Below are 12,343 nucleotides of genomic sequence, written 5' to 3'. Positions count from 1 at the left end.
ATTTGATGTTCTGAGCTTAATTAACTTTTTTAAGACAATGGCTTGGGTTGTAAGTACACCACGCTGGCCATATCGGTTGAACGTTTACACCAAGAAGAAGCATGCGCCACCTTAATGAAAAGAATTAGACAAATTTAAATATTAATTAAAATAAATAAAATATATAAATGAACGCTGTACACTCAACGGACTCCAGTAAGATTTTCTCTCGTGTTAAGGATCCCGAAACACTCAGAGTACGAAAGCACCCATTCTATATACACATACAAATGTTTGTCATGAGCGGTCAACAACTGTGACTGCTGTGTCATCGTATTTTTATAATCATACTACCTGACTCGGCAAACGTTGTCTTGCCGCTAAATGCTATCTAAAAAAGGGGTTGGTGGTAGAAGGGTAAAAATTTAGGGTTGTATGTATTTTTCAACGCCAAATCATAATAAAATAAAGAATAAATAATTTATCAAAAAATTTAAAAAAAATTAGGGGCGGGCTACCCGGGCACACAAAATTTGATGAGAATCGGTCAAGCCGTTCCGGAGGAGTTTAACTAAAAACACCGCGACACAAGAATTTTATATATTAGATATTAGGATAGTATATATGTAATATTATATAATAACAAGGAAAAGAAATAAGGTCATAGTAGTAGAAAAACGAGAAAATATAATATATATATGCTTACTAAAACACGATGAAGAAAAACAGATAAACAAAAATCCGGACACAAGAGATAATGTTTATACAGGAAAGTAAATAAACGAAAAATGAATTGAAATTAAAGTGAAATTAGTATTGGAAGCATTACCGATGCGAATCCAAACGTAAATATACGGATTTATCAACAGTAGAGTTTGCGACCATATCTGACCATAAGCGCTCCGCAACTACTGCTGCACGCGGCCATATATGGTAATCTAAATTACCTGAATATTGGACAATAAAGTGATTTGATGAGTTAAACATGCGTTTGTTTAAGTAACAAATAGTTTAGTAGTTTTATGTTTTTATTTTTACTGTTGTATATCAGAACTTTTTTTTATACAACTAGGTCAGCAAACAAGCATACAGCTGACCTGATAGAAAGCGATTACCGATGTTTGTTGAAGCGTGTTGCCGATCCTACCCCCAATCCCTCCGAGAAGCTTTGGTTACAATACTCAACACAAGAACACAACACTGCTTGAACGCAGCATAATTACCTGCGATCTTCTATAAAGTTGAAGTACTACCACAGTGGGGCTGCTCTAGATTTTGAGCAGGATATTTTCTGCTGTGCTCTGCCTCAGTTAAACTATATTATTAATTATTTTAAAATTGTAATAGATTGTGTAGTACAATGAGCGAACTTGTGCCTATTCATTCGGTTATTTCGTGACAACGCATGCAAAAGAACGACAACTTAATATCAACACCGGGTACACGGTGTAGATATATGTATAATAAATATGCCTATATGCTAAAGCGTTTAAGGATGACCAAAAAATTTGTTGGTGATGATTTGCTTTCTGCTTCCTTATTTCCAATGAATGATTTTAAATATTTGGTTAAACGGCAAGTGTCAATAAATAAATAAATATACTAGATGCATACTAGAGTCAACAATATCGGTCCATAAAATAGATTCGCCACCCTCTATTGTAAATGCATCCATATTCCGCCAAGATGTCCATCCATACATTTGCTGCCACGACCTTTAAAATACACAAAAAAATATTGAATATAAAAAAAAAACATTAAAGCTAAGAGAGAACGCCTACTCTCTCTTCTCTGTTATACATTAAAGCAAACGTTCCCTAAACGTCGAGTTTAATTCTCGCTCAGATTTTTACTTAGAGATGCAACGCAGTGCTAGCCGGGTTCCTAAGTGGACCGATTTCAGCAACTTACAACAAATCATATGAAGAAAAAAAAATATTTCGATCACTGAGGTTTATAATATTAATTGTTCCAGGCCATAAATACATTATATAGAAGGTGGTGAAGGGATAATCGGTAAGAAATATGCATGTTTTGAAATAAATTCAATGTCACAAATTTGCTATAATATAGTTAATTGGGTTAAGCTATTATTAACTAACCTACCAACCTAATAAATAAGTCTTCATTAAAGAAGATTTTTTTTTGTTTAGAAGTTGGTTGAATTTCTAAACTCCTGAAATATAGTAAGTTAATGGAAATGTAATTTGTAAGTACCTCTTACCTATAGTTAGTACACCTCTGATTTTTCATTTCACAAGATAAGTCCCATTTAGAAGAATGTATAACCTTAAATTTACTTAAACTCTCTTTAGATAAATTCTGAACCCATTCAGTTATTTGTACACCAAATCTATTCCAGGTTTCAAAATTTTTATCTAGATGAGAACTGTACCAAATTATCGGTAATCTTGGAAGAAAACCTTTATTTGCTATTTTAAGACGGGCTAATGCTTTATCCAAAAAGCCGTCTCTATCTTTCATTATATTGTAACAATTATTAAGTATGAAAACACCATTGCTCAAGTGAAACACATCATCGACTTCTGTTAGTTCAATAATTTCAGTGTAAATTTTTTGTAGGACATCGAAAACTTCATCTTTCATCGACAATCGTAGACAGAGAATATTGTCACAAGTTAAACTAACATTTTCCCTCTTACACTTAGTTTCTGGTAGCCAGGACCAAGGTCTACCTACAGGACCCGGAGCAGCAATTTCTATCAAAATACGAATACCTCGCACACCAGCTCTCCTAACTAATAATTTTATATCGTCCCTTGTATAAACCATTGATTTATCGAACGGACCATATTCACGAAATTTAGGTATTTTATTCAAATGTAATGGAAAACTTGTCACATCTGATATACGCCAATGAAAAGTATTTAATTTGCATGAAGCCATCCCATCAATTGTTCTTATTAAATCCAATATTGGAATGAAATTTCTTGCAGTATCCACCATGAGTCCTCTATATTTGTACGAAGGAGCATCTTTTATAACAATTTTTGAAAGAGTTATAAGGCTGTCTATACTATGGTCAAATAGAAATAGCTGACTTAAAGTTTCAAGACCATTTCGTACACCGCAAAACGAATCAGAAACGACTTTTATAATAACATCATTTTGATTGGTTTCTAAATTTAAGGTATAAGCTTCGTCAGTGTTTAAGCGTAATCTTGGATCAGAATCACTTTCAATTTCAATTTGAATTTTAATTTTTTTAACACTTAAATCAAAATTATTTGTATTTGATTTAAAACTTTTTTCGAGTTTTGCTAAATTTCTTAGAAATAATTTAAAAGCTTCAGATAAATATTCTCGAACTTTTTCGGATGGTACGGATTTAAATTTATACTCAAGGTTCTTTGTTGCTACAGCAATAATACTTTTACTGTAAAATGTATAACCAATTGGATATGGCCAAAGTTGTAACCCTGAGCATAGTAATTTACAACGACTTAATGAAGGATACACAATAACATTTAAAGGTGGATGAAAAACTCTCCTACAAAAATTTTCTTGACAAATCCATGCCCATTCTAAACTTGCTTTGTTACTAAAATAAAAAATGTACTTAGAAATTATCATAATTGTAACATAAAATAATGTTCCTGGATAAGCATTCACTTTACTCGCAAAATTAAATCACCTTTGTTTCGTAACAAATTTTTCAGCATATAATGAATCTTGAAAAGCGTATTTTTTTATCCAAACTGGTAAAGTGGATAGTGAAATTATTAGCAAGAGTAACATAACTGAAGCAATAATTGAATAGTATTTCCAATGAAGACAATTCCTGAAAAAACGAGTATTGTAATATATTATAATGCGTACTTTATGACATTACCCTAACGATAAAATCAAGATAAGAATATTTTAACCAAGTATTACACAGCGATTATAAAATTTGGAGATAATATTGATATGCGGACAAGAATTATTGAAAACTTAGTTTAAAGGAACGCTTAAGAAAATGTTGCGAAATGGGGAAAAACAATTGAAGGAGACCCAACATCTTACTTTTTCTTAGCAACAGCTTTTGCAGGATCGTCACATAAGTCCTTTGTGCAACCTACATCACCACAACAAGGGCCTTCAGAACTACATTTTGAACAAGCGCATTCTGCCTGACAGCGTTCATCAGAATCTTTGAAAAAAAAAACACAACAATATGAAGTTAAATAATCGTTACATTTTCTGGAGGTTTTCTGCGCAATTTTCTAAATTGTTTTATTTCGCCAGAACGATTAGAAAATAAAAGAAAAGCCGTTCTCGAGCTTTGCTCTTAGCAACATATTTAGCTATTTATTTTTATTTATATATTTAGATAGATTGTAATTTATAATTATCAATACCGCCGAATCCTGAATTATCAGATTTTTTTTCTTGAACTCCTGCTCTCCGCACATCCACATTATTTATTACATCCGGTAATTCGATTTCCTTTTTTGTTTTATTTGACAAGTACCCAACATTATAATCAGATTCATCAGTAATTCCTTCTTTTGATGATCTTGATAATGATTTTTCAGTAACAACAGAAGGCATAACAGTTATTGACGATTTGAATTTAGGATATCTTTTAAAATTATCTGATGAACTAGTCTCGGGGTCTAGCTCAGAATCATTTAGCGTAGCTTCTTGTGTCGTACTATTCTCATCTACTCTTAGATAATTTTCACACGCAACTGAAAACAGTTAAAGAATTATCTAACTATTACTTTTTCATGCTCCTTATTTAAAAATGACTCACTTAGATTTTATGCGGTCAGCTTGACAAGAGTCGTCATTACCACGAAAAAAATCTAATGTAACTACCAGGTAGTGAGAGAATTGAAAACTAACATTCATTACGCGCGTCTCTGTGTTCTGACTATCCTTAGTTCTTTCCTCTCCCTCGCTCTTTCTCTCTTCCTCTCTCACTTCATCCGATAATCACATGTTAATATCAACTTAACTACCGTTGCCTCATTTGTTCAATAGGCTTTAAAAGAATGTTCAGTATTTAAATCTTTATTGCTCTACTCACCTTTTGCAGCTAGTTCAATATTACTTATAGTAACTTCCATCTCAGCTAGAGCTTCACAGAACATTAATATAATAATTTGATCGTCTCTTGAAAGATTTTTGCGAATATCCGAATCAACAAGACTATTTTTTGAATTTGTACATAGATAATATAAAAGTACCGAAGTTCTTACATATAGTTTTTTCAACTTGTCTTCGTCTTCATCCACATCCCTGTTCAATCGTAAATGTTATTTAAAACTAACATTTTTTTAAGCGCCTCTACTATCTCTTATTCATTTCTCTTCTTAGGACCTGTTTCGCCATTTACTTTTAATATTTATTTCTCATACAAATAGCTGACACGTATTACCATTAGGAGGTAAAATAGGCTAATAAGATGCTTATCCTCAAACAATAGCTAATATATTTACTACAATTTTTCGATTCATTAATTAGGAAAAAAATCAGACATATTAAATGAGTTTTATGTAAAACTAGCTGTGCCCGCGACTTCGTCCGAACGGAATTTAACAGAAAAATTATTGGTCAGTTCACAGTGTTATAAAATAAATAAATTTCTAAAATAAAAGTAGCCTAAGTTACTTTAATTGCATCAGCTATTTGCCAATGAAAGTCCCGTCAAAATCGGTCCAGCCGGTACAGGGATTATCCGAAAAAAACAAATAGACAGATAGACAAAAATTGTAAAAAATGTTATTTTGTTATATGTACATATATATTTAGTAAATAGCGGTTATTTTACTATTACAAACTTATTTGTATGGAAATGAAAATATATTTATAATTTTAACATATTAGATACAGTTATAAATCAGATTACTTCATCAACAATCGGTAAAACAGACATTTAAACATGAAAACCCCTTTTATAATATAAAATGGTAAAAATAGGAAACTAATCTGTAGCAAATAATACCCAAGTCTCAATACTGGATATTCTTTCTTGATAAAAAGTTCAAAATTTTCTGCAGTCAAGGTAATCTTATCTAAATCATCACAGCCTACGTCGTCACTGTATTTGATTACAGCTTTCATTAACTTTCTGTAACTTATTTCTTCGTCCTCATGACGAGTGACACATTTATTTACCTATAATATAATATAAATGTAAAAATGAATGTTACTAAGCGCATAACTCGAGTACGGTTCGACCAATTCCGCTAATCTATTTTTTTGCACATACCTTAAGGCCTACGGAAGGTTTTAATACAAAAAAAAATAATAATTTTTACTATTAACTTTTGATACAACAAAATCTGTCCGGACAGCTAGTATAATATAAATTAGAAGGCAAATGTTGCATTATTTGAAACAATTATTATATTATAAGGACGTGTTTACGTGGTGCTAGTTTAGTTTTTATAATTGTCATAATTCAATATTTATCTGACGGAGTTGGTTCGGTGACTTGAAAAACCTTATCCGTAAGTTACCCAGGTCAAATTTGGTCAAAATTTTGAACTTAAAAGTAGAAAATTCATTTTCTTAACCTTGCGCTCTCTGGCAAAGGAAAACTTCGTAAGTACCCGTTACATCTTAATATATAATACATGACTGTATACATATATGGCTATTAATGTGATTAACCCTATCAGGGCTAAACCCCAAGACCTAATTTAAGATCAAAAGCACTTAAAAGTTGCAACACAGTTCCCAAAATCATGAAATAACGTTAGTACGTACCCAATTTAACAGAGCACGATGCCATCTTTGTTCAACTCTTTCCAGGTAACAGTCAGAACATGACTCAAAACTGATAATGATTAAAAGTAAAATTGATTTTTAGAATATATTTTATTGTAACGTCTAAATTTATATTAAGCTGCTATATTGCTGTATGTGTTCTGAGAAGCTTTCGTATGTTTGTGTCATTTAAAGTGTTGTGCGTTTGACAAATGATTGAAGGATTTGACGAGAAGTTTCGACTTAATAGCGAAAAGAGTTAACTCGTACAATATTACCTGCTTTTATTGATACAAAGTTACGTTTTAAGTAGATGGTAAGTTAGTTTAAGCGGTAGGTTACATGGCGTTTGAACTTGTAAGCCCAAGATTTAGCAATCGATCTAATAATGTGACCAAAAATCAGAAATTAATACATTAACATAAAGGATGTAATAGAGACCTCTATTGCATTATTATAATAAACTTTTAACACTTTCATCATTCCCTTGAAATGTTTATTTTCGAATATATTTTTTCTCATTTTATCAATATATATACAAATAAATAAAATTGGAGTGTCTGTTTGTTATATTAAAATAATCGCTTTTACTAAAAGTATGTGAATATACACGGTATACATACTAAAATAACATTTTTTTAATGTCTTTCTGTTTATCAGTCTATTTGTTTGTCTGCCTGTTTGTACCGACTAATCTCTGAAACGACTGGACCGATTTTAATGGAACTTTCACAAATGGATATTTGATGTTATAAGGCGTAACTTAAGCTACTTTTATATTGGAAATTTATTTATTTTATAATTGCGCTATTCCGTTCTATTCGATTCTTTTGTATTCTGTTTTCTTTTCTATTCGATTCAATCCGATTCAATTCAATTATCTATTCGATTTGCTAACCAATTTTCTATAAATTTCAAGTCGTTTTTGTAATCGATTTTATTTTTGATTTTCTAATCGATTATCTATTCCTTTTTTTTTATAAATTTCAAGTCGTTTTTGTAATCGATTTTATTTTTGATTTTCTAATCGATTATCTATTCGTTTTTTCATTCGATTCTCTATTCGATTTTCTAATCAATTTTTTCATCACTTTTTAATAAATTAAATAATACTGCTTTTGCTGCTGCCCGTCTTTGGTCTGTGTATTTCAACGAATATTCTTCATTTATTTCATTTCATTAAAGCCTTCAACATACATACAAATTACGTGCAGACGATGACACAGGCGGAGCTAGTGTATTAGTTCAAATGATAACTTAAATAGTAACCGCAGTACATTTTTATGTCTCACCTTCACCTGAATGTGTTAGGATATTACACACATTACGTTTTCTGCGGCTTATGTGAAATACAATCATTGTAACACCTACACTTGAAGATCAGGATTACCAAAAAAATAATAATAATCAGAACTGGCGTTTTATTGTAAATTAAAATAACACTGAAAATTTTAAAAGATGACCGATTTTATTGATATTTTTAATCGACTTCAAAAAAGAAGCTGTTTCTCAATTGAGCTGTGTTTTTTATGTTACCTCATAACATTTTATTGAATGTACCGATTTTGATGATTCTTTTTTTATTAACAATTGGCGCTTGCCGTGTGGTCCCATTTTAATTTAATCGAGATCTAATTAGAATTTTTTTGCGTTATCCTTAATAATACGTATTTAATTGACTATTTTTTGACTGCCTACGCATTACTTTTTGACGTCAATTGAAATCAGTTTTTTTTACATTTGCAAGCACATTCAATTATTATGTTCTACAATTATAAAATCCGGATAGATCGAGTTCAGAATTTATGATACTCTTATTCAATAAAACTTTATAGGCGGATGATATTTTTTATTTTTTATTTTTTAATTTAAGTAAAGAATAAATTTTAACTGTAAAATTCTGTCCATGAAATAATATACTCTTGGTCATTTTATTCATAGACCACAATAATAGTTGGGTGTTAACTGAGTAATTGGAATAAATTTAGACTTGTATTTTTTTTATCTCAGGATAGACCTTGAAAAAGATTGGTTGTTACATCTCAAAATTAAAAATATTTTTATTCGAGTAGGTTTCACGAGCGCTTTTGAATTTACATTAGTTATTGTTATTTTTTGAATTAACATAGCCCACAGAATTAGCAAGTTGAAGTGGCAGTGGGATGGTCATCTGTTTCGCAGGACCGATGGCCGTTGGAGCAGACTGGTGTGGAGACCGCGTCTTGGCAAACGCAGTATGAGACGTCCTCCGGCCCACTGGATTAACGATCTACGCAAGATTGGTGTAGGCTGGATGAGGATTGCGGAAAAACGGGATGTCTGGCGCGAACTCGGGAAGGCCTATTTCCAACAGTTGACTGCAATAGGCTAAAGTGACTGACTGACAAAAAATTAATATTTTTTGTAAATAAAGATTCTTCAGAGAAGAATCGAAAGGAAATCCCACAGCCACTATAAAATGTACTGTCAATTGTTACGAATTTAGTCGTATTTTGCGTAAAATACAGGACCACTAATCCTACAATGTAAATCCTACAATACTAATGCTTTTGTCGGTAGCATAATTTTGAACCAAAAATATGCTACAGCCATAAAATACTTCTTAATATATTTTTTTTACACAATTAGGTCGCCAAACAGGCGTACGACTCTCCTGAACGTAAGCGATTACCGTATCCTATAGACATCTGCAACACCAGAATCATCGCAAGCGCGTTGCCGACCCTACCCCAATTCCCCCCAGGTTATAAACAATAAGCTAATATGTAGCTGTTTCAGAGGTTCCGCAAAAGCATTGCTAATAATGTTTTACTGATTGCTGATAAAGTCTTCAGACAAAATATCTAACGGATAAGGCTTTATGATAGCTACCATTTTTTTTATATATTCTATTAAAGTCCGGTTTCTAATTTCAAAAAGGTTAAATTATGATGATTACAATGATGTCGTTTTCATTTCCGTAACAATAAGTTTTTTTTTTTTTAAATTTAGGAACCGACTCTAAAAGCGAAATTAATATTTTAAAAATTGTGCGCAAAACTTCAATTCACAAACACATGAAGTGTGTCAAGTAGTCCAAGTATATGGAAGTATTATAATGTCGAAATTAAAATTATAAAGAGGGATTATTTGTATTTTTATACGCTAGTAACGAATGAACTCAAAAACTTCAAGATTGAATTTACAAATTCTTTCGTCAGAAGAATGCCATGTTATCACCGAGTGACATAGCCTATATTTTTTAGGAGGAAACGGAACAGCCAAAGTCTTTTAAGCCACATGAGCGAGTAAAAAGTTAAGTCTATAAATAAAAGACCTTGAATCGTTTGAAAGTCCGTCAATATAAAAATAATCACATTGTACTCACTTTACAAGTTGTTTTATTTTTATTTTTTAACCAACTTCAAAAAAGGAGTAGGTAACTCAATTCGACCGTATGTATATATTTTTAACCGACTTCCAAAAAAGGAGGAGGTTCTCAATTCGACTGTATTTTTTTTATGTATGTTGTTACATCAGAACTTTTGACCGTGTGGACCGATTTCGACAATTTTTTTTTAATCGAAAGGTAGTGTGTGCCAATTGGTCCCATTTAAATTTATTTGATATCTAACTGCTTTTCGAGTTATATCTAATAATGCGTTTTTACTTGACGCTTTTTTCGTCGACCTACGTTGTATTATACCGCATAACTTTTTACTGGATGTACCGATTTTGATAATTCTTTTTTTGTTGGAAAGGGGATATCCGTAGTTTGGTACCATGATAAAGAAACTAGGCACTGATGATGGGATCCCAGAGAAATCGAGGGAAACTCTCGAAAACTTTTTACTGGGTGTACCGATTTTGATAATTTTTAATTTAATCAAAAGCTGATATTTATCATGTGGTCACATATAAATTTTATCGAGATCTGATAACTACTTTTCGAGTAATCTTTGATAACGCGTAGTTACTTGACAATTTTTTCGTCGATCTACGTTGTATTATTCGTCGATGTAATTGAGGTCGGTTTTTTTTTTCGTTTGCGAGCAAACACAATTATTTTTATGTATGTTCAAGGATAACTTCGTTGCTTATTAACCGATTTTGATAATTCTTTTTTTTTTGTAAGAAAGGAGATATTCCAGGTGTGGTACCATGATAAGGAAACCAGGATCTGATGATGGAATCTAGAGAAATCGAGGGAAACCCTCGAATATCCACATTACTTTTTACTAGGTGTACCGATTTTGATGATTTTTAATTTAATCGAAAGCCGGTGTTTATCATGTGATCACATTTAAATTACATCAAGATCTGATTACAACGTTTGGAGTAATCTTTGATAATGCGTATTTACTTGACAATTTTTTCGTCTACCTACGTTGTATTACTTGTCGATATAATTGAAGTCAGTTTTTTTTTCGTTTGCCAGCAAACACAACTATTATACCACTAGGTCGGCAAACAAGCGTACTACCCACGTGATGCTAAGCGATTGCCGTAGCCTGTAGTCGCCTGTAACACTAAAAACTAATGGTATATGTAGACTAGACTCATGACAACTCTCAAATTAGAGCGTTCAGGGAGAACTTCAGAAGAAATGTAATACAGCCTGCACGTACGCGACACACACACACACACACACACACACACACACACTGTGCATCAAATTATTCAAAACTATATGAGGTGTTATAAAAAATAATAACGAATATGATTACTGATCAAAACATTACTTTGACTACTTATTTCATGGTTTCATGTGTCAGTTTTAGCCGGTAAAGGCTTGTAATAGTTAAAATGTTGTTCAGAAACTCATAACTATAACTGCGTAAACGGATTCAGATTGCACGAGTCTTAGTAAGGAAAGAAACTAAAATAGAACTAAGAAATCATTATCATCATCATCATCATTACAGCCTATACAGTCCACTGCTGGAAATGGCCTCCACAAGTTGACGCCAAAAATAACGGGAACTCATGTGTTTTGCCCATAGTCACCACGCTGGGCAGGCGGGTTGGTGACCGCAGTACTGGCTTTGTCGCACCGAAGACGCTGCTGCCCGTCTTCGGCCTGTGTATTTCAAAGCCAGCAGTTGGATGGTTATCCCGCCATCGGTCGGCTTCTTAAGTTCCAAGGTGGTTGTGGAACCTTGTTATCCCTTAGTCGCCTCTTACGACACCCCCGGGAAGAGAGGGGGTGAAGAGAACTAAGAAATATTAATTATTAAAATTATAATTATTAAAGTTTCTCTATCACGGTCAGTGCTGGACTCATACAATGTTGAAACCAACACGACTCAACTTTTGACAATTAAAATGTAAATAAAATAATTGTGTTTGCAGGCAAACGAAAAAAAAACCGACTTCAATTACATCGACAAGTAATACAACGTAGATCGACGAAAAAATAGTCAAGTAACTACGCGTTATCAAAGATTACTCAAAAAGTAGTTATTAGATCTCGATAAAATTTAAATGTGACCACATGATAAACATCAGCTTTTGATTTAATTAAATATTATCAAAATCGGTACACCCAGTAAAAAGTTATGCGGATTTTCGAGAGTTTCCCTCGATTTCTCTGGGATCCCATCATCAAATCCTGGTTTCCTTATCATGGTACAAAATTAGGGATATCTCCTTTCCAACAAAAAAA

General features: G+C 32.4%; 1 protein-coding gene across 1 annotated transcript; it reads right to left on the bottom strand.

Moving 5' to 3' along the window:
- Positions 1-16: 16 nt before the first annotated feature.
- Positions 17-6,724, bottom strand: LOC123667399 (chitooligosaccharidolytic beta-N-acetylglucosaminidase-like). The gene is made up of 10 exons (XM_045601305.1): positions 6,700-6,724; positions 6,200-6,207; positions 5,933-6,105; positions 5,015-5,226; positions 4,341-4,673; positions 4,006-4,132; positions 2,204-3,541; positions 1,594-1,694; positions 809-926; positions 17-110 (listed from the first exon to the last, which is right to left on the bottom strand). Exons 1-10 carry the CDS (start codon positions 6,722-6,724, stop codon positions 17-19), a joined length of 2,529 nt encoding a protein of 842 aa, XP_045457261.1.
- Between the last annotated feature and the right edge of the window lie 5,619 nt (positions 6,725-12,343).

The sequence above is a fragment of the Melitaea cinxia genome, chromosome 28 (genome assembly GCF_905220565.1).
Source record: "Melitaea cinxia chromosome 28, ilMelCinx1.1, whole genome shotgun sequence".
Taxonomy (NCBI): Eukaryota; Metazoa; Arthropoda; class Insecta; order Lepidoptera; family Nymphalidae; genus Melitaea; species Melitaea cinxia.
Note: the sequence above shows the minus strand (reverse complement) of the source record. Positions and strands in the feature narration are given on the sequence as shown.